General features: G+C 34.3%; 1 protein-coding gene across 1 annotated transcript; it reads right to left on the bottom strand.

Moving 5' to 3' along the window:
• Nucleotides 1-1,316: 1,316 nt before the first annotated feature.
• On the bottom strand, nucleotides 1,317-21,557 carry LOC129286207 (cellulose synthase A catalytic subunit 8 [UDP-forming]-like). Its single transcript, XM_054922220.1, has 26 exons — nucleotides 20,342-21,557; nucleotides 19,774-19,870; nucleotides 18,881-18,942; nucleotides 18,684-18,740; nucleotides 18,251-18,310; nucleotides 17,475-17,531; nucleotides 15,143-15,185; nucleotides 14,310-14,387; nucleotides 13,324-13,648; nucleotides 13,103-13,256; nucleotides 12,923-13,003; nucleotides 12,172-12,244; nucleotides 10,324-10,514; nucleotides 10,105-10,282; nucleotides 9,245-9,321; nucleotides 8,749-8,800; nucleotides 8,500-8,659; nucleotides 6,405-6,674; nucleotides 5,549-5,894; nucleotides 4,769-4,906; nucleotides 4,247-4,372; nucleotides 3,914-4,126; nucleotides 3,422-3,656; nucleotides 3,129-3,328; nucleotides 2,448-2,801; nucleotides 1,317-2,163 (listed from the first exon to the last, which is right to left on the bottom strand). Exons 1-26 carry the CDS (start codon nucleotides 20,447-20,449, stop codon nucleotides 1,576-1,578), a joined length of 4,323 nt encoding a protein of 1,440 aa, XP_054778195.1. The 5' UTR covers nucleotides 20,450-21,557; the 3' UTR covers nucleotides 1,317-1,575.
• Between the last annotated feature and the right edge of the window lie 2,758 nt (nucleotides 21,558-24,315).

Genomic DNA, 24,315 nt, shown 5'->3' with positions numbered 1-24,315 from the left:
TTCATATTATGAGTACGTTTTTTTTTTTGGCAACCATATTATGAGTACTTATGGATTAGGAAGTGTTCTAATAAACTAAATATATAGTTAATTGAAGATATTTTTTTGGCTCACTATCAATTGAAGATCAGTTCAAGAATCTAATATTACAGAAATACAATTCATGAATTGGAAAGATATCTAGCTAGTTATATCAGTTGAATGGTTTAATCATAAATATTACTATCGCATCAATTTTATGAAAAATATTAAATTTATTAATTCCAAAAATAGATTTCAATAATTTTTCACCGAAAATGGAATTTATTTTAATTTAATTAAAACGATTTAATTTTGAAGTAGTTTTTTTTTTCATTATCACTGTATGGTTTCGACATCTGGTTGGAATTGACATTTCTGTCTTTTACATGAAAATTACAAGAGAAAGAGGAACCAGAAATATATCGTGTAGTACGCCACTGGTTCAAAGCTAAAGACTAAACCATTTTTCGTGGAATTTTATTTCATTACTTATTTGCACGAAATGGTTTGTCTGTTCTTTTGGGAATTTCTTCAAAAAATTGATACGTAAGGCATAGGGCTCTTCAGTTTTATTGGCAAAGTACTCACTCAAAACATAACAAATTAGACAGCTTCAAGGGCTCTCCAACAATTGCTTTAGAATATCATTGATAAATTTCAAAATATCAATAATTACAAAAAAAAAAAAAGTCTATCATAGCATAACACTAATCAAAATAAGTTTCTCTCGACGCATTTATCATGTGTTTGGCTTAAATTCTTTCAACAACCTCCTTATATATATATATATATATAACAACTTTCTCATGTTTAACCGAACTAAAATCACTTTTTTTTTTCAGTCTTAAACAAATTGGTCATTAATTTTCCGTCTAGCTCCTTGGCACAAGCTACTTGATGATTACAAGCATTAGAAATGATGGCAAACTGAAAAGAGCAAGCTTTACTTGCACAGCTGAACAAATTTTTTTTTTTTACGAACAATTAACAAATTCATTTTAGTTTAATAAAAGGTTGTTTGGTGCAGTGAATCTCACTTTTCTAAAGAATTCAGTTCGATCAAAATAGTGGAACTCACTTCCACCTCCATACCTATGGAATCCACTCTCTCTTAATTCATTTATAAAATATAACCTACTTCTACATGTCATGCACCAAGCATATTTTAAAACCCCATTTCCACATCACCTCCTCTTCCTCTTCCACTTTCTCTTTCACTTCTACTTCCATATCAAAAACTCTTCCATGTTCACCAAACAGGTTAGATACCATGCTAAGAAAAAAGAACAACGTCCTGCGTGTCAATCATTCCCAATTCCCTGTATTATCTCAATATATAATACACAATTGGAAATACAATCATTTTTACATAGACAAACTGTAACCTGATGTTTAAACAAGATGACACAGGATTTTCTCCAATTTAAAAAAGTATACAAATTTTCAACTCACTGCCAAACGGCTACAGAACAGTTCAAAAAAGAAGTCATATCTATGACTTAGAGGAACTCATAATCAACACGATCCAAATCTTTTGCACATCCTTTTATTGACTTAGCAGTCAATAGCGATGCATTCCTGAGAGATAGTTGTACTGTCCACTTTGCTCACAAACGGGTTTATCTTGACCCATATAAGAGAGAAGACAGAGGCAAGAAGAACTGACCATAGGACAACTATAGTTGGAGTCCTATTTTGACGACCCATGAGACCCTTGAGGAATGGGTAGAGATGAAAAATGACCCAGAAGGCAAAGAACACCTTCCCAAAAAGTGGACCCCAGGATTCATATCCTCCATTAAGTGCATCAGAAAACCCGGCAACAACACCAACTATGTTAATCACAATAAGGGAAGTTGGGGGAATCAAGAGTGTGGTCCACTTGATCATATATAGTTCACCAAACTCAGTGTCATCGGCAGCCTTGGCAGTGACAGTGAAGTTAGTATCAACACCAGCTAACATCTTCAGAAATCCTTGGAAGACAGCAAATAGATGGGCAGAAACGCCTCCAATCACCCAGAATTGCTCATTACGCCACAAATCTTCGATACCAACCCCGCTCCAACGCAACTCAAGCACACTGGTCACTATGATGGAGAAGAAAAGCCCAAGAAAGAGGACACTTGCAAGGTTGGAAAGCTGAATGAATTAAAATAAAAAGAAATGATGTAAGGCATTTGTGGCATCTGGGTGTAGTGCCTTAATCTTTGGTTCACGGTTTATGCTTATGCACCATGTCCAGGATTTGCTACATTAAATTCTAACCACATTGATTAGCTATACATTGTTTTCTTTGTTTCTGTGGCCGCAAGTATCCTATACGTAATAGGAAACTTGGTTGAAATGCTTATAAGGGCAATGAATAATAACAAATATCTCAATAACATTTTGTGTTAGATGGAAAACTAAAGATAAGAAGTTACCGTCGGTATGATAAACTTTCCAGTGAGAAGGCAGATTGCTGGCAAACAACAATAAGCAATGAGAGGAAGGGACGTGAATGGGTAAACAATAGTATTGATATATGCCAGTCTCTGCAGCCATTTAAGGCGGCCACCTCCATACCCATACCAAAGTGGACAGTGCCTACTAAGGAAAATCTCAACTGATCCAAGAGCCCATCGCAAAACTTGGTGCAATCGGTCAGACAAATTGATGGGTGCTGACCCTTTGAATGCAGGCCTCGTTGGCACACAGTAAATTGATCTCCAACCTCGACAATGCATCTTGAACCCTGACAAGATATCCTCAGTAACTGAACCATAGATCCAGCCAATCTGGGGGAAAAAAAAGAATGACAAACAATCAGTTAAAGAAATTAGAACTCCAATATAATTTCCAAGTATCTGCTATCAGGCTCTCATAAAAATGTGACAAATGAATGGATATTTTTAGAGCTTAACACCGCATTACTAGTTCTTTTAAAAATATTCCTCCATTTGTTATGCTTTTATTAGAAACTTTGAAAGCAAACACCTAAGAAACATTACACAGGTTTTAAGTGTCCTATACTATCCAGCTTGCTATCCCACTTGCTATCATCTGATAGGCTTGCTTTTGCACCGCATCATTTTGTACAAGAATAGGAGCATTTTATGCCTGACCTCTTTTCCCCATTCAGTCTTCTCTTCATAGCCACAGCTAATTACATGTATGGCCTCCTTGATCAGCATTGAGGGATTTATAGATTCTGGAACCCCTCCATTCTCTAATAGAGTAGATTCAATGAAAACAGATGACAAGCCAAATGTTTTCTCAAAGCTCCTTTGTGAAATCAACATTGATCTTTCATGCTCATCATAATCTGCAAGGAAAGGAAAGGAAAGAAAAATATAACATATTGAAGATTCTGCCATAAGCTTAACAAAATCTGATTAACCAAATTAACTAAGCTTACTGTCAATCTCTGTGAGATTAAAAATGGCAGCATCAAGTTCTTCCCGCTTTGCATCTCTATACACCTCTGAAGCATCTTTGGTGGACTTCTTAGAGGGGCAGCAGCAGGATGAAGAGGATCCTGGTAAGTTGGGCATGGACGGAGGGCTATAGCCATAAAGTGCCTGCCTATTGAAAACACATCCAGTTCCCACGTACATTGGTCCTTGAATACCATCAAGTCCTTTCATGTTAACCTGAAATGGATAAATACACACTTTACAGGCTCATGATATATTGATATAAATAAGTGGTTGAAAGCTCCTAGAATATTTCTATGATATATTCTTGTTTTACTTCAGTATTGTGATGACTAAGTAGCAGCACTATGTCATGAACAATGAGAAAAAAATAGGGTTAAAATCATCTAAAATCCAAAGGAATAGGACTCATTATAACAGAAAAAGAACATGGAGATCACCAAGCATCTTTGGATATCTTGCTTCATACTTACATCAAAGAAAACTACATTGCGATTGGCATATCGGTCACTACGATCAATACCATCAAATCTCTGAGGAAATTGTACATAACATACATCTCGGCCAACTTGAGGATCCATCAAAAAACACATTGCCTCCCGAACAGCCTTGCTGTTGTTAACATAATGGTCACAATCAAGATTGAGAATGTAGGGAGCATTTGTGAGAATTGCAGATACCCTCACCTGTATCAAACAAAATGGACATCAAGACGTCATAAAATCTTAAAACACATGAAATATTAAAACTACAATTTATCCACACCAATGCACACTTGAAATATTAAAACTACAATTTATCCACACCAATGCATTTTCAGCACCCGCTTTCTTGTGGTGTTGGTAGCCTGGCCTTTTCTCTCTGGAAACATAGACAAGCCTGGGAAGCTCATTTCCTTCTATGTCATGGGCACCACTGCGTCCAAGGAAAACCTGAAAAGGAAATTTCAATAGAAAATTCAGATTTTTCAAAGAGCAAGGAAGCCTACGGAAAGTAACATTAGAGTCTTGCGAGCAAATAACATCTATATTCAGGAGCAGAAAGGTACCCTGACAGAATAGCTCAAGTATTTCTTTTTAATAGGTATTGGGAGCCAAAGAGATTCTTAACGACCTAAATGATACAAAAGTAATTTTCTTATCTAAAGGTTTAAAAGGATCGGTATTTTTTTTTCCTTTATTGAAAACAAGAAACACAAAGGGAGTTGGTGAAGAAGAAAGACTTAATTTCCATGATACAAAATAGATAATTAGATTTTTTTTTACAAATATTTCAAGAGATTTACAAAAAAAATAATGGACGGTTTAAAAAAGCCAAAATGGAGATACCTGAATCATGCCAGGATGATCTCGAGTCTTGTTTCCTGGCCAAGGTGTTCCATCTTGCATAGTCCATCCTTCTTCTGGTGTTTTCTGAGCCTTCGACACCAAAGCATTAACCCGCACTTTGAACTCTTCATAGTCCCTCTGAGACAGAAATGAAAACTAATTGTGAAGATCTGCTCTAAGGATGCGTTTGGATTGGGTAAAGTGGAGGGGAAAAGGAAGAGAAGGGATGGTTTCATTGAAACATTTTCCTTGTTTGGGAGCTTGTGAAAAAGAAAGGCAGAGTATGAAAAAAAATTCCACCAGTCTTCTCAAATTCTTCATACTCTTCTATCCTTTTACATATTAAGTTTCCTTTGTTCAGAGGTTTAGAGGACAAAAGTTTCCCCAATCCAGAAGTAAAACCTCCATTTAACCATCTTTTCCCTTCCTTCATTACATTTTCCTTGGATTTCTTTCTTCCCTTTTCCTCCCCCACTCTCTTAACATAAACTTAAATTCCCCAAGTTTGGGTTGGGGACTTTGAAGGAGAAACAAACTATCAAGTATCATATTGATTGATAATTGTTTTTAAAATTTCAAATCAGCAGGTGGGGCCCCCGTACGTTGCATAGAATCTAGAGAATGAGCCACACTGTTTATGACTTGTGAATAATGCAACTTGATATAAATTTTATATCTATATTGATTGATATTTATGATTCCTTCCAATCCCTTCTCCTCATAACTCCAGGGACCCTAAGATACTTTAAGTTATAAGGACATGTGGATCTAGATGCTTACTTTCATTGCTCTACGTTCTTTGACGAAAGAAGGCTGAATTTTGTCCTTCAAGTAGTCAATCTTCTGACAGAAGTAAAACTCAGGAGCTCGTGGTTCAATTGAATACTTCTTGCAAAATGGAACCCATTTCCTTGCAAAGTCAGCTGTCTCTACAAGAGATTCAAATGACAGCATCGCAGCACCATCATCTGACACATAACAGGAAACTTTATCGACAGGATAGTCTACTGCAAGGATAGAAAGAACTGTATTTGCAGTGATCAATGGTGGTTCTTTCAAAGGATCGACTGTACTGACGAAGAAATCTACAGCAGCAAGCTCATTGGGTTCACCCTCTCTTTCAAACCTGCCATGTCATAATAGAATTGAGGATTGTGTCGATATGACATTAAGTTAAATACTTAGTTGAACATGTATGAGTTGCACACGCCTGTTCATTTACGAGAAAATCAATTTTCCTTCACCAACGCTACTGACAATCTGAGAGGAAAAGACACAAGAGACTTTTGCATGATCTGGTAAGGGAGGCATTTGCAATGTAGATAAGTTCAATTAAGTTAGAATTAATGTCTGATTGAGACAATAGAGGATTATTGCAATGAAATAAATAATCAGGTCAATTGTTGTTTTTCTATAAATTGGGTGACATACAATGGGACTTGAAGGTTAGGGTGAGTAAGTATGATTCACCCTTCATAAATTACCTCTAACAAATAACCAACAGAATAAAGTCACTCAAAGGGAGAAAACTAAAGCATACCTATTCTTCTGAAATTTGATTTCGAAGTTAAATAAAACCATCTTCAAAACACAAGGCATTATATGTGCACTAATTTGACAAGTTCGTGCATTTTACCTTGCAGACAGCCTGTCAAGGTAGGTTTCCCTGTTGATGGGAGACCATTTAGGGAACTGATCTAACACCCAGGAATATGCAAACCATATCTCACAGATGACCGATGTCAACCACAGAGGATAAGCACTATCAACAGGATTTGTAACTCGATAATGGAAGAAAAGCCCCAGGATTATTAGTCGCATAATAATCACAATTCTGTATGGCAAGATTTTGGTTCTTGAGACTGGAATGATTGCCGAAAGTGGCTCAGCACCCTCTGATGATGGCCTGCAAAATAAATCAGCATGTTAATTAGATCGAACACACACACACACACACACACTCAAAATTGTAATAAATATGGTTATAAATGTTGGAGAATGCATGTTGAAATGCCTTATTCTTTGTGCTTGTTAGTTAACATCAGTGCCCTATGTTTTCTGTTCCCCTGTTTCAGTGCCTTTAGGACAGAATGTACTTAGTTTTTGTAAGCCTATCTCTTGAGATATGAAAGGATCATCTGTTAGCGTCAGAATTTACTCAGAACCCTATCAATACTAGGCTTTCTTTTCATTCAATAACGAGAAATTCAAGGAAAAGGTAAGGAAGACCACAATTATCCCAGTTACAGCATTTGGCATGTAGAATATAACAAGTCATGTTGCATCTGGTGAATTCAACAACAACCAGAGTTCGTAAAAGCCTTCCCTTGAGCAAGAGTGCAATACAGCCAAGGTAATTTTAGAAGCCGCCAAAGAAACTATTTAACCAAAGAAAAAACATGGACGCATTATGAGAAACGTGGGTTATTAATTATGCAACTCCATAGGTAATTTGCTTGTGCCCTCTTCTCGCTTTCTCCACCACCCACTTCCCTCCAAACCCGAAAGTTCCTGCAGCCACTGCCCACTCCTTTCTCTATATGGCTTCCTCCCAGAATATGTGATCATGGGTCCTTATCAGAATACTACCAGAAAAATTGTTAAAGGTGAAAGAGTCTACATATTCCTTTTGGGCCTCAATCCTAAATTTGAAGAGGTTAGGGGAGAATTGTGGATATCCAACCCTTGACGTTCCTTCTCAGTGGAAAAAAGGGAAGAAAGAAGAAAAAGATTAACTCAAGGGGACCAATGTTTCCAACCAATCAATGAGTCCTCTGCTTGTCACTTGTGCAAAAACAATGACTGCAAGTATAAAGGGTGGAAGACTACAGGTTGATGATAAGGATGAAGTTAGTATGGAAGGCCTAATTCTCATATTGAGCAGTACAAGCTGCTCTAGAGTTACCTAAGTAGGGTGGCTCTTCTACTTCAACAACTAGCTTTTAGAAGAGGGTTCCCCACTCCACTTGGATTCCTATCATTTGGTGCCATAACTGCTGCTCAGAATCACTGAAAACGGCTACCTGCTGAGGTCAGATAGGCCAAAAACCAAGTGTCATAGAGTATAGTCGTCAAGGCACCAGCTTTTCACAGGCGGCTAATTGATAGAAATCAAGGTACTATGTGATGCTCACAGGCCATATTTAGTAGTATGAACTACTCGATGGGATATACAAACCAGGTAGTTCTCCTACCTCAGTAATTACTAATTAACTTTTGAGGGGGCTTCCCACATTGGTTGGTTCCATTTGAATACCTCAATGGGTATGAATATAATCCATGCCAGACAGATCATACATTATTCCCTGAACTTGTCTCTAACAGGAAAGTTAATTTGATTTGAATTTGTATGATTATTGGAACACTGAGGAACTGTCTGAAATTTATTCCCTTACCCCATTAGGAGGAAAAAAATGTTTATAATCAGATTTTAGCTCACAGATGTTTCCCAATAATCATCAGATCAGAAAGAATCACTCAGAAAAATGTTGGCATTCTCAAATGATTCAGAAATTCAGAATCTAAACCACATCTTCTGCTGTCTTTGGTACTCAGTTTTCCTACATAATTTTTCCCTTTTTTTGGAAGTATCTATCCAAATACCTCTTCCCCAGCCTTTCTTATTTTACCACTTGAGCTTTGCACAGGTGGCTGTATCTAAACAATGATACTATGATATAATTCGAAATCATCCTCTTCAGAAAAGTGCTTTCATTCCTCATTGAACTTACTGTATTTCTTCCATATGCTGCTGTTCTGGCGGTATCGGGGCCTCATTTTCTGCCTTAGGTTGATCTTTCTTTTCCTTTTTTTTCTTGTTCTTTTTGTCCTTTGACTTCCAGCTCTCTACTCTATTTTTCCAGATTGGATTCCCTGATTCACCATTTACTTCTACAAGAGGAACCATTTTACAATGATCAGTGATTATACATAGAATCAATTGTACTAAGAAAAGTCGTGCTGAAGCCTCTCTTTCTTACCACTTTCCACAGTGGACACTGTACTGACATGTCTAGCATGTAGACCAACATCCTGCATATATCATTGTAAGGCTGTAAACTGAATCATAAATATCCCAATATGTCAGAATAATATAAAGAATAACTAAATAATGAGACAGAATTGGGTGCTCCATCTCCATAACCCCTACTATCTTCATAACTTTCCTATCCATAAATTATAATGAGTGTTTGTAACTTCCATAAGCTCCCAATAAGTTCTGTTAAGTACTTTTAAATCCCATAACCTCTCCATTAGCATTAATTTCTTGTCTTCTTGAAATTAGTATAAATAACCTTCATTCCATTGTATTTGGAATCACGAAAGAATAATACAATTTTTTATTAAAGTGAGAGTATTCTCTCTTTTTTCCCTTGGCTCCTGAGCCAAATAATTCCTGTCTTCCTTTAAAATTAATGTACCAAATTTGAGTCAAATTAGTTCTTGCACCCCACCTATAACGTGCAGAGTCAATACCTGAGGATTACTGAACTCATCAGCAATTGTGGATTGGTTTCCAGAACCCTCTGCCTCATTATTATCAATTGTTTTATCTGAATTTTTAAAGAAAAGAAAATAAAAAAAGACACATACATTAGGATATTTCACAAATGCCAGAGAATATTAAATGAAGACGACATGCATTGGAAAAGAAAGCAACCATTTCTAACAATAAATAAAACATAAAAAAATTAAATGCTGTAAAATAATGAATTTATAAAAATGGAATAGTGTCAAGGATTCTCATTTGCCTTCTTCCAACATATCCAAGATAGATTAACGGTTAGTTTATTGCTATATGTTAATTGAGTCTCTTTAACAAGTGCCCAAAAACCAAGGGACCAGAGAGTAAACAGAACGAGTTAAAAATCTGCATAGTAAATATAGCAACATTTAGATTATTCACCCCAAAAAGAGGGAGGAAAAGATTAAATTACTTCATTGAACTCAAAAATTTCACTCAAATTTTAATTTTCTCCCCCGTATTGTAATGGGAACCTCATAATTACAAAATGAACTCCCTTAAATTTTTGTTAGAGGTGTTAAATTTGATTGTCATGATTAACCACATTTTATTTTTAACACTCTAAATAGTCAATCCTACCAACTCACCCTATCCATTTAACCACATATGCATGATTCATCCTGGGTCAGGATGAATCATGCACATGCACAGCAATAAAACAAAGGTGTAACTATAAGAACCAAATTAACTAAAGGTTATAAAATCACATAATTTCGATTTATATAAACAAAACTAGAAACTGAATAACATATTGGCCACATATCAATAATTCAGATTCGAGAAATGTGATAAAAGTTGAAGAAACAGTTACCTTCATAGGGAATGCCACACCTCAGACACTCACTTCGCCCCTCATTGATTTCATAATCATAACAAGACTTGCAAATTGGGAAATCGCAGTGATGACAAGCCACGAACAGCTCTCCATTGGCATTAAGCCCAACTTGTTCCCCACAAGTGTTGCAGAGGAGAACCCCAGATTCCGTCATCTTAGGTTAAGCCCCACCTTCAGATCAAGGACCCAGGAAACCTGATAATCTCGGAGCCTTCGCTTCTTGAAGTGGTGAAGCGTAATGAGTTTATATGAAAGTAGAAAATGCCCATTAAAGCTGAGCTTGGGAGAGGATGGTGACAGAATCAGTAAGAAAGGTGAGCAGTAGGATGGTGGTGGTGGGAGGCTGTTTTCCGGAGGTTGAAGGGTTGAAGTCATCGCGTACCTCACTACCTCGCACCCAAAATCAAAATCAGGAAGCAGTGAGCGAGAGAGAAAGGGGCAAAGAGGAGATGATCCGATGAAGCGTTTTTCTTATTTTGAAAAATGATGAGACAAGGTTGGAAATTTTGCGGCAAGGTGAAGCAACTGCTTCAGTCTGGTGGGGTTCATTCAACTGACAAAACCATGCAAGCGGGAAAACGGGCTAACGTTTTACTACGTGAAAGAAGGAAAAAAAAAGGAAAAATATAATAACTGTACGGTATTTGACAGCGTTTTGTTCAAATATTATAAAAAAATCATTATTGTTTTTTGTTTTTGTCATGTAAAATAGTTGTTTAAATATTTTTCAAAAGCTATAATTTTAAATTTATAATTAATTTTGAAAAATAAAAAAGTATTTAGATATATTTTCATAAAATCATAATTTTACCTGATTTTTAACTCTGCTTTTCAATATAATTCTATTTTTCAGTTCTGCTTAAAATTAATTTTATAAATTAATTATACAGTATAATATAATCAATTATAATTAAAATAAATTATATTAATTAGATTATAATTAATTTTGACGCATAACATTGAAGGACCCGTTTGGATATTCATAAAAGAATTTATTAATATGATTGATTTTAAATATAATTAATTATATTATATATAGTATAAGTTGTGTTTGGATTTCAATTAGAAAAGATTGATTCGCATAACATGATAATGTTTATCATGAATCAGCTAACAATACTAACTCAAATAGATACATAACATATCATAGAATTGCTAGTTGGTCATTAGTACAAATTGAAGGACTTTTTTTTCACTAGAGAATACCTAATTGGAATGGCAAACGATAGAGCACCCTGAAGTGTGATGTAACGTGTTTTGGTGAGGGGAAAAAAACACCAATATTAAATTTTGGATACCAATATCTTTTTCATGAATATTTCCAGGACAACAATGCTTTTTAATCTAAAATTTTGTCCATATAATTTGCCTATTTCCATCTCTAGTTGCCCGGTATTACATTTTTATTTCATAAAATGCTAAAAAAATAATTTTAAAAAAAGGAAAATTAAGTTCTAAAAGTGTGAATTAATGATAATTTGGTCTTCAATAATTTTTTTCAAAAAAATTGTAAATATCAATTCCAATAATTATAAATTCAAAAGTTCCAACTATAAATAAAACATTGAAATTATAAATGCATCTTTTAATTTACCATTAAAATTCTTATTTGTAACTGTTTAAATTAATATTTGCAACTCTTTCAAAAAAAAAAATTATCAAAAATCTAACTACTATTATTTTTCTTTTAAGACTTCTATGTTATTCTCTTGAGTATTCTTCCCATATTGTAGACAAGTGTTTGTAATTTGTAAGTTGCAGTTCATCAGATTATTACAAGCTTATAAGTAGCATAACTTATTACAAATTTGGGTTTAAATGATGACGTTGCTCCAAACAAATTTTGAATTTTATTTCAATGTTTACTGATTAAATATAATTATAACATACAATTATACTTTATCAATGCTTATTCCTATTCAACTTTCTTCAGAAATGTTTTATTCTTACATTCAATAAAATTTAACGTAAACTATTGAGAGTTTAATACCACCTTCCTCCTTTTTCCAGCTTAGAATTCCCATTAAACTTCTTTCAATGTACGGTGAAACTTCCTTGATGTAACTATGCCACCTTTACCAAGCCCCCCCGGGCCCCGCGGGGCAACCTGACATCCCTACACATAAATTTGCATAATTTATGGCAACATAACAAAATTCATAAAGAAATATAACTCGCTAACTTCTAACATATAATCCAACTCACAAGTGTTCTGATTATTTGACTTGAATCGTACATATTCAAAATATGAAAATAACACAGCTTGGACACATCAACATGTTGAAGAAAATTAAAGGATAGGAACTTGAATTAAAATTTGTTTACAACTATAATAGCTTAAATATATATATTTTTTAATCTGAAAGAACCATATCAAAAAATAATAATAATGAAAACGAGAGCATATAATTAAACCAAAATATAACACAATAATCTCAAAGTAAGGGTATCTTCAGTCACTGGTACACAAAGTAATGGGCAAAAACCGCTGAAAGAAATTATCATTTTCACCTATTACACCTTACAAGTGAACAAGACAACCACCAATCATTAATAAATTCCTATACATCATTGAAACAGCTAGACAACCCTTAAGCAGTAAGCTAAACATAGGCCAACTAAAATCCCTATAATTTAAGCTGTACCCTGCAATATGAACTCTCCGGATCACAAGTTTAGGAAGCACTGAGCTATCTTCAGAACAAGTCCAACATCAACACAAACTGTCACAGTAAAGTTCTATTTCCGTCCCAAAGAAGGAGAACCATGCCCATCCTGGATTTATCTATGCTACAGAATAAACCTTTACTACTTTTGATGTGTCACATACAATAAGGTTGTTTGTTTCAGCAGGTCGGGTACACAGCCAATTGACCTGCCAAAATATCAGTACAATAAATCCATAGCAGATAAAAAAAGGAAGAATAAGAAAACAGCATCCAAGAAGTTCCAATGAAACTATAAAAGAACTCACTTTTTCAGGCAGAGTGATGTTCATATATAAAAAATCGCTGTTGCTGCTGCTTGATCCAGCATGAAAATAACTGGAACAATTCCATAACTTCACCGAGCAGTCATTTCCACCAGATAGTATGTACTTCCCTCTCTCTCCAAATAACGAAAAGGCCCTGAATTTTCTAGTTGTTAGCACAATGAATCAGTCTTTACCACCAGTCAGGCAAGTGATTCGCTTACACGCAAGAAACAGCCGCCGAATGGCCACCCAATGAGGAATCCAAATGCAGTGTCTTTCCATTTTGATCCGCACCCATATTGGTAGATGAACTGCCATCTTTTGATTTTGATTGAGATCCCTTCCGGGGTTTTATGGAGCCTTTTGCTTTTGGAGCTGCGAGGCCTGATTCAATACTTATTACACTTACAGCACCATCACCCCTAGCTACAGCACATACCTTGTCGAATTTATCAAGCATGTCAACCTCTGGAACAGCAACTGCATGAACGAAAGCAGGATTTAAACACTGGCCCAGGCTGCTAGAACTTGTCAAGTCAGGCAAACCTGCAGTAAAGAAAAGGCACAATTGCAAAGTCAGTGATCTATTTTACCTTTTATTTTCCCATTTGCATCATAACTTTTGTTTAGTTTAAATTATTGTTTAGTCCCTATAGATCTTCAAATTGATCCGTATAATTTAAAAATGTATAATCCAGTCCTTATATCTTAATACTAGAGAGCGTGTTACATAGAATCTAAGGAATAAGTTCTATTGTTTATAATTTGTTAATAGTGCGGCTAGCTATTATTATATATATTGATATTTTTAATTTATTTTATGCTATGAAACTTTCATCAGAGGTCCCTTGCATTTTGATACAGCAGCCACCATATGCCATCATGACCCTCAGAATAAGCAGGATTTGTGCCCAAAAAACAACGGATAAAAGTGAATATAAAATTAAATCAACTCGTAAGTGACTTGCATGAGTTTGCTTCAATCACTATTGTTCGGATGGTCAAAATGGTAATAGCCGGCCAAACTAGAAATGTAGATATAGAGACCTAATGATATTTTTAAACTATAACCAAACTAAAAATTGAGCGAAATGCTAAGGAGTAAAAACCAAAACAACAATTTAAACTTTCCCTTTTACTACAGGCATTAGTACATGTGTGCAAGCCTATTTACAGAAGAAAAAAGTAGTTACAGGAAAGAATATACCAAAATCCATAACCTCAGATGAGCGCCCTTTGGAGAAGTCCCACATTAGAAGCTTTGAATCAAGGCCTCCACTAATAACTAGCCAAGAACAAAAACAAGAGTCAAATTAAAAACATTATTTTCAAAACCTTTTGGTAGTCAAGATTAATATCTCTTGAACAGTTATATAAGATTTCAGAGCAACTGATTCAAGTTTCGCACAACAGAACCAATAAAATATAACCAGAAAATTGCTAATAACATACCAATAGACCTCAAAATCTACTCAAGCAATCATCCCTAGGAAAAGGTCACCCCACTTCCAATGTCAACACTCGGGCAGGAAAAAAATCAGGAAAAAGAAGGAAAACCACCCATGATACTCAAAATGGTATACACTTTCACTGTATTTTCCATTAACTTCAATTAATAAACAACTGCCAACCAGATAATGCATTCCACAAGCAATCAAAAATCATGTCCTCCAAAACAAAGCAACTATATCCAAGCAGTTTCATGGTCCATGTGCAAGTATAAGAGAGAATAGAATTAGTGTATAGGTTTCGATACAAATATCTTGGACTATTTTCAAACAGAAAAGATATTTAACAGACTATTTCTAAGCAATTTAATGGTCCACGTGCAAGTATAAAAGAGGAAGAGTTTAGTGGACAGGATTTGATACAAACTTCTAGGACTAATTTCAACTGGAATAGAAATTTAACAAGTAACTGAAAGCATAATGGACAGACAGGCTACAATTAGTTAACCTCATCCAAGATGACAAAGTACACCACGCAGCATGTGTGAGATTTGGTTGTAAACAAACAAATATAAACAGGATTATAGAAAACCTTCCCAAGATCTCCAAGGAAGAAATTGCACACTGCTACAAATCTAGCAGCGAAGGGTCAAGGTAACATTATATTTAAAAAATAAATAAACACATAAATAAATTAATAACAAACAGCAACAACAGCAATTGAAATTAATGATAGGTAAAAAAGGGGAACAAAAGAAAAGTGAGGAGAAAATGAGTCAATGGCTCAAAAACATATTTTGAGCCTTCAATACAATTTAATGTAATTTAATACATGTTTCCTATTTAGTTTAGATTTCTATTCAGCTTAAACTGAGCCCTACTATATTTATTATGACTAATTGTATTTATTGTATTGCATATTCTGTATTTAGCCTCTCTCTTGTATATAGTTATATATGCTGAATGAAGAGCATGACAATTCAGATTTAAAAAATTCTCCATACAGCCACCTGTTTTTTCTCTATAAAGCTCACTTTTATCCCTGGATCTGAACCAAGCTTTTATGAAAACAATGCCAACTCTTGATCTTAAATCTCTGATGATTCTATCCAACCAACAACCATTTAGATATGATGGTCTGCTCTTATTTTTTAGACTTTTTCCTTTGATGTAGCTGCTTCTGTTTGGTTTTGGTTTGCATCCTTCCAAACATCCCCTATTCCCCCATGCCACATAAGCATCACTGCCATCCTCCTACAACATTGCCATTAACATCTCAACCTAATCCACCACCACTACACACACCAAACAAAGTAATAATAACCATTTGGCACACCCCATTTTGTGAAAAAACTCTAATTTTGCACCAGTTCAATTAAACCCTGTCCAGACAAGTTATTGATTGGGTTATACCAATTCTCAAGGTTTTTGGATGAGATCTTTTCATTTTTCTTAATCTGATTTTTGTCAAATCCATCTCTATTGTATGTTTTCCAAAATTATGAAAATGTCTTATATATCATAGCCTATTTGAGTTATTTTGAGTGCCTCCAAACATTTTATCTTGTCAGAATGTATAACAGTTTCTTAAAGGTTGCAACTTGTGGCTATAAATCACTAGTGATATCAAATACCTAGTCCACAAAAATACCAAAACTAATAAAAAAATATATTGATTAATTGGAAGATTATGATAGAAAAAATCATCATATCATCGAGCAATTTTGACAACACAAGACTGCTTAAGAATATGGGATCATTTTGACAGCCCTTATATCTCTTACGAACTACCAAATCAATTTCAGCTTTTCAAAGATCTCAACGTCCTGAAATAACAAAGATATCTTCTGTTTTGATTTCTTAGCCAAGAGGGTATACAGTTGGGATCAAATATCACGAGTGTGATGGTTTAGAGGATGCCAATTGATCCCAAATAGATTCCATCTTTGGTCAGAAGTTATAATAGGCTGTCATTGTTCACACTTTAGGATGCTAAATTTTGTTAAAAGTTGAAATTGATTTGAAAAATCAGAATATACAATTATCAAAATGATCTCATACCTCTTAAGCAATCAAAATGGATACTAGCTGTGAAAGTGTTTTCAAAAACATGTGATGATTTGATAACATTAACAGTTCCAATCTTGTAATTGATCAGCATATTTTACAGTTCCAATATCTCAGCAAACTAAGTATTTGATATCACTAGTGACGCATCTCCACTATTTATGACCCTTTCAAAACCCCGTCATACCTTTTAACAAGAGGTGACAGCTACGGCCATTCAGAATGGCTGAACTAGCTGTGCATGATATCAGATTTTTTTATGATGTTGAAGAACAAGATAAAGATTAACAAAATCATATTGCAAAAGTGAAAAGATCTCACCAATAAAACAACGAACTAGTCTAGCCCAATCAAAAACCAATCTGGAAAGGGGTGAACTGGACAAGGGGAAAATGGAGATATTTTGAAAAGCAAGATTTAGGCAACGATACTGTTCAAGGTGTGGCATAACATGCAGTGGTGGATCAAGATGAAATGGTAATAGCAACATTGCAGGGCATCAATAGTGATGTTGTGAGCAGCAGAAATATTAAAAGACATGAACTAAAAGCAAAAGGGACACAACAACTGCATGGGAGAAGTCTCAAAAAAAATCAACATAACTGAATGATTCTCAGAGATGAATTATCAAAGATTTCAAAGAGCACTAGCCTAACCCCTACCACTTGCCTTTGACCTATTCATTGATCGCAACAAACTCGGTAACCTATTCAATGTAACCCAAAAAAAGGCCAGAAAAGACTACAAATAGAGAAAGCATAGTGTTTTTTTTTTTTTAACGTTCATGCTTAGCTCTATATAGGGAAGCAATGGAAAAGGGCAAGGTTGCATCGTACAAGCAAATAAACGAAGGATACACTTGTGTGGCCAGATCGCAGTGTTTTATATAAGCACTTTTGGCGAATGTCAATTACCTGCCAAAGAGACATTAGGTAACAGTTAAAACATGAAACATAATACAACGCAGCTTTCTATAAATTTAAAAGCAATAGAGAGATTCAGCTTTTTTCAAAGTCAAAACTAATGGAGACTGGAGAAAACTTCCTGACTTAATTATTCAAAAACTAGACATCGTTCTAACTAGATTGAAACATTCTTTAGATATAATAACTATCAGAAGAGAGTGCTTCTGCTGATCAAGGGGGGAAAGATGGATGCACAAATAAAATAGTACAGTTAACTAAGAAATTTAAATAATATACTACAGTAGAATCACAGGTTTGACATCACATACCACATAATCAAGTAGCTTGTTGTACATAATTTAACTTAAACATTTGATTTCAAGTCCTCTTTAGTAAAAACATGACAAAGTTCAACACTGCAAGATTGATTCCTTTAAGAAATGCTTCCACAAATTATAATTTTATTAGAAAGCCTTCAAACAAACACTTCACCTATGTTATGTCATGTTGTCAGTGAGATTTTCAAATGCATAGCCAGATTTATGGTAGTTAATAAAATACCATAACCACTTGTATGTCTAATTAGTTGTACCTAAACTAGAGAATTCTTTTGCCATAAACTTTAAAATGATAATTCTTCCATATTTCATTAATTCAAAGAAAGGACAATAAGTGAGAAGGATGTTTCTTAAGGGGGGGAGGAAAAAAGAAGGATAAAAATGAGATACTTTCACATCACCACTATCATCTGCGGCAGCAAGAAAGGAAGATTTTGAGTTGCATACAATCTGCACAGACAAGAAAAAATATTCAATTAGAAAGAATGATTCAACAAGATTACTACCTATATATCAATGATGTTTCCTTTCATAAAAAATGTTAGGTAAAAGAACATAAAATATTAAAAGCAATACAAAAGTAAAAGAACTTGTTGACAGTCACAAGAGCAAAACATTAACAAAATGTTAGGCAATGAACTAACAGACACTAAGCAGAAAATAACAGCCAAGAAAGAAAAGGACTTTAAATTCCAATATTTAAGACATGTGGAGCTACAAAGACAGAAAATAACAACCAAGAAAGAAAAGGGCTTTAAATTCCAATATTTAGGATATTACCATTACATCAAACTTAAATACAAACAATAACAATAACACCTACCTGATTTATATCCTCTTTATTGTAATTATAGCTCTCCAAAGGCTTCCATGAGGTTGCCTTCAGAAAAAATATACATAATTACAAGATAAGTAAACCAATTAAGAAAACCTTGAAATATAAAAGGAATTTTATATGGAAAATATATTAGATGGAATTGCCAAAACTCAAATATGGTGCAATTCTTGAAAAGTGGTTACCAGATTCACATCAAAACATTTGACTTCCTTTCCTGAGGAGACATAAATGATATCTTCATTCCCTGACACAAGCAAAAAGTGTTTTCATAACATATGAGAAATATTACTAGTGTCAACAATCCACCAAAAACTTAATGCAATATATGGACTTATATATAATACTCCTTATAAAAATCATACCAAAACATGGCATACTGAGGAATATGTTTAGCACATGCTCATAAGTTATAACTAATGAATAATGATGAGGAAGCAGAGAAGAAGAACCAAATTTGTGTGAATGCTATGAGCGAAATAACGGAAAAAGATTGAACCATTGGGGCTAGACTGTGCAACTAGGGCCATAAAAACCATCAAAATAAGCAACATTCATATTGTCTGTGTTGAGCGCATCATGCTACACCAGATGACAATACCAAGGCACAAGCCATGAAATTGTACTTGTGAAAGTGTTTGAATATGTAAGATGATTCTCCCTCTTACAATGTGCAGAATGATTGTGAGCAGTCTAATGAGATGTTGATTTTTTTCCTCATCGCTTTATTTTGTTGCAAAGTATGAGCACATGAATATTGGAGAAAAATGCTTTGTAAAGATAAAAAGGTTTGCAATGAATCAGAAAAATATCCATATGCATTATCACTGCATAAAATAATTAGAGGTACCAAATTGACTCTTGACTTCAGCGCTAAAGGATTGAAAAAATTAAGGGAACTTCAGAATGATTTTTCATAAAATATAACTAAGTGCACCATGAATGGTCATCAATGAATGTTACAAAATATTGGAAACCAAAATAGATCAAAAACTAGTTTTCTAGGGACAAATTCAGCATCAAGATTTCTCATACTAAAATAGTTTGATGGATGCACAAATAGACCAATGAGTTTCACCTGGCCTGAAACACATGGATGAAATGGGTTCCTCGCTAGCATCCATAACCAGCTGAGCTTCTCTGCATCGCATATCAAACCAGCAGAGTCGACCATCCTGTTATATGAGAAACAAGTAAAAAATACTTATGATGCAAATACGGAGCATCAAAGGATGAAAAGTAAAATGACTCCTCATTATAAGTATAACTGATAGCATATTAGAGGCAGCATTTCGTTCAATACACAAATAGAATATAAAGGCGGCAAGTAGTTTGGCCTTAACTTATTATGAACAATGAAATGTAAACCAAAAAGATTCTCATTATAACAAACCTTACCCATTTAGCTCCCCAACCATCTTTTATTTTAAAATCACTAAAAGTAGAGTTTAAGCGTTTTAGTTAAACGCAATGAATCACACAAGAGGCACCAAAAACAAGAAATTACACTTGACAACAAACATCGAGGAACGAATAACAAGTTTTCCTCGTTTTAATTAGCTCATAAAAACAATATATTTCAACTCCTCCCATCATATATATACACCTGAAAGCTTAAGGTAACGATAAGTTAAGAGAGAAAGTACCTCGCCTGAAGTGACGACGATATCTGGTCGGGTGCTTGAAGCTATACAGAACGTAGCAGTGTCCTTGTGACCCCTCAGTCGTCTCGGTTTAGTCTTCTCTGTGGCCATCTCTCCCCTTCAGTTCCCAAACTTCACAACTGTCACAGCGACAATATGATTGGGCACATACGCCCTTCGCCCCTTACCGGCACCGGTATGCATACGATCAAATGGGCAGATGGGAGCGAGATGGCAGTCTCGATCGTTTTACAATTTCTTTTTTGGGTCACTTATAATTTTTTTTTTAAACAAAGTGGCAGTCTCGAAGCATGGGCTCTCCTGGGCCTTCACTTTATTAAGCAGGCTAGCCCACGAATATAAACGTCTTGTTTTTGTTTGAAAGTATAGGATATGTAAGTATGTTCCCAAGTTGTAGGCTTATTGATGTTTGTGCCCCAAAAAAAAAAAAAATCATTCTAACATCTCACATAAAGAATCTCAATATAAAAAAATCTCATGAAATCACAAATTACTTTGAAATCCTATGTCCTTCATCAAAATTGTTAATTTACTGCATTAAAGTTATCAGTCACTGTTAGATAATTGTTAATTGAATTGTTCAATTACAATTAAGCAATAATAATTAATAACTATTTAGCAGTAATTGATAATTTCGATAAAAACAAATATAGGATTTTAAAGTAGTTTTTTGATTTGTGATTGGCAACAAGAGTGATTTTCCACCAAAACTTTTAAATTGAACCAAACAAGTCCTTGGAATTCCCAAATACCAAATGGAGCCTTCTTTCTTTCAATTCCCCATACTTCAACTTTTTTTTTTTTGTGGAAAGGAATATTTTTTTCCAACCAAATAAATCAATGTGAAACAGCAAGGCAGTAAACCAAACTAATTTGGAATAGATCAAAGATTACTTTCAATCCCCTGCACAACGAAAAATTAAAAAAAAATAATCACATCGGGTCTCAAATATTAACAAAACAAAGACAATCTAAGAGTTGTTCTAGTTTTTTTGGATGCCCATAGAGAAACGAACAGAATGCTTTATAAATATTAGGCTCTTCAATTTCTACTACTACTTTCAAACCTTTGTTTCCCGATTTCAAGTGTTTCCATGGCTTTGATTGATCCAACTATTCTATTTTCTTTCACTATTCACAAGAACAAGTATGATATGACCTACGTAATTCAATTTCAATATTCAATTTCAAATAGAATTTATAAATATAAATAATAATTAATAAAAATATAATAAAATAAATTAGAAATTAATAAATTAAATAATAAGAAATTAAATATTATTAAATTAATAAAAGAGCATGTTGATTATATCAAAAGTCAAGGGCAACAATTATTTTAATTTATCATGGGTAAGGACAGTATTGCTGACATAATAACCTCTATATGAAATACTGATATGAATAAAAAAGAGATGGTTCAAATATCATCTACTGACATCGTTGAAAACATTATTACAATACTTTTTCAAGAAGGTTTTATTGAAAACAATATGAAGCAGAAATTCCAATATATTGTGACCTAGCAGTGAGAGTTGTTTACCTTTTCAATCTTATAAAACCCCTTAGAACTTTAAATTGAAGTGAAAGAATTTATGAAACATTTTATTTTTCCCCCACCAACCCACTTATTACCTTGGTCAATTATATTTATATTTAAAATAAAAATAACATATTATACTATTTAACAGTATTTTAATTCTAAATATCTTCAAAATATATTATTCATGATGGAGAAAAATATATGAAATTAAGATGCTTTAGATTTGGAAACTATTTTCTATCAATTCGATAATTTATTTAAATTTGTTGTTTTGATTTTGTTTCTTCTCTTTAATCTGTGTCTTGCTATTGACAAAAAAGGAAGGGGGGGAGAGCTACTTGTAAATAAGCTACTTATTAGTTGATAAGATAATTATGTTTGGAGGAAGTGATAAGCATGAATATACAAAATTGTTTGGATGAGAAAACACCAACTTACCTAAAAAACAACTAGTCTATCTTACACGACCATAATTCTTCCAGCCATCATGTCACACCCAACTCTAATCACGAAACAATGATCTCATGTAAGACAACGATTTTATGAACCTTATCTATTCAATCCCATGCTTGATGTTTGGATATATGCTAAACTCTCAAATATAAAACTTATTTCTTACTTTTATATATCTTTAAGCAATAAATCATAATACTCATTATTTTACGACAATGGATGATTTTTTCTTCTCGTATGGATCGACTATAAGTCTATAACCTTTCAGCCGTCATCGGTGTCCAAATTCAGAGACATCTTTTGCTCCATCAGTCCGCTATATACCTTTTTTAATTATATCAAAAACTTTTTCAAAAATCTTTAAAATTAAGAATTTCGGCTTCACAAAAACATACAGTTAAAACATTTTCACTTTTCAATATTAAATTATCTAAAATATAAGTTTTTAAATTAATCATTTAATCCTTGACTCACTTAAAACTTGTTAATTTTTATCCTTATATTTTAAAAAATAAAATTATCGTAAAAATTGAGTTGAGTTAACATTTATAAACCAAGATATAATTGAGTCAAATGATTGAAATTAAATTGCATCGAGGTTAACAACTAAACTTTTGTAAAGTGAAAATTATATGAATGAAATGATCAATTTTTTTAATTATTTTTAACATAATTATTTAAAAATTAATATTCTCATTTATAATTTTTCTTTAATCTACCAATACCCAAGCGTCCTTCAAGAATAACAAAATAATAGCCATCACGAAGTTCTGCGTTCTTCGAGCAGCACCGAGCACTTCCCTCCCTTCTGTCTCTCACTCACCCCTCAAACAGACTTTGTAACCTACAATTAAATTTGATAATTTAGATTTAGAGTTGAAAATTTTTAAATATGTAGTATTAATCTATAACGTTATTATTGATCCCAACAGTTCATAATTGCAGTGAAGATGCAACCGATGAAATCTACCTGAAAGATTCTCAACAAAGGAGTCACGACTGCCTGTCCAATCTTCGGTTCAAAGAATGCAAGAAGGTCAGAATCAAAACCAGAAATTATTAATTAATCGCCTCCGTATACAAAAAAAATAATAATAATAATTAACAAGCCGTTTCGAATTTTATGTCCAATTCATCGCTAACTAGAGGGAGGGGAAGAACAGAACAGAGTAACTGTAAAATCACTGAAAATCTTAACCAAAGATTATCTGCGATTGAGGCCAAAACCAAAATAATTATACAATTCTGAGAAGAATATACACAGATCGAGAAGAGAAAGCTCAAAAACTCAAGCAAAAGAAGGAAGGAAAAAAAATTGGAGGAGAAGAAAAGATGACGAACAAGCACCGTGATATTGTCACATAGGCTTCAACAAAAACAAAATTTATAGAAGCTGCACATCCAGTCCAAAGAATCGAATCAGTACGAAACAGGAGCCAGAAGCCGAGGGCGAGAAGAGGTAAAAGGAAGGCTATGGAGTATGAGGAAACGAACCCGGCGGGGAACGGGGGCGGAGCGGAACACTTGCTCCACGACCCTCACCAGAACCGCCGTGTACTCCTCCAGCACCTCCGCCAAGACAGCCACCAGTATCATCTCTTCCAATAACCTCTCACACAGAATGCGAATCCAAAAAACACAAGACGGATCGGGTACAAATCGAAGCCGGCGCACTCAGGAACAGTCAAACTGAACACTCAAGCCACGGACGAGTGAGAACTCACAGCACAACAACGAGGAAGATCGGGTTCGAATTTATAGAATATTGACCCGACTGGACCACCCGGTATTGCCTCTCAACTTGATTCGGCTACGGTACCAGCGGCGCCACCATAGAGTCGCAATATTGTGAAACCGTACGAATGAAGCCGGTATTGGAGATTCGGTGTGCTGATGCCTACTTAAATGCTTCTGAAACCAAAGTTGGGATCTACATGGTATTCTCGTTCAAGGCTTATCTTCT

The sequence above is a fragment of the Prosopis cineraria genome, unplaced genomic scaffold (genome assembly GCF_029017545.1).
Source record: "Prosopis cineraria cultivar Desert tree isolate PC_DT_omini unplaced genomic scaffold, ASM2901754v1 PC11, whole genome shotgun sequence".
Taxonomy (NCBI): Eukaryota; Viridiplantae; Streptophyta; class Magnoliopsida; order Fabales; family Fabaceae; genus Prosopis; species Prosopis cineraria.
The sequence above is the reverse complement of the archived record's forward strand: the minus strand, read 5'-3'. Positions and strand labels throughout refer to the sequence as shown.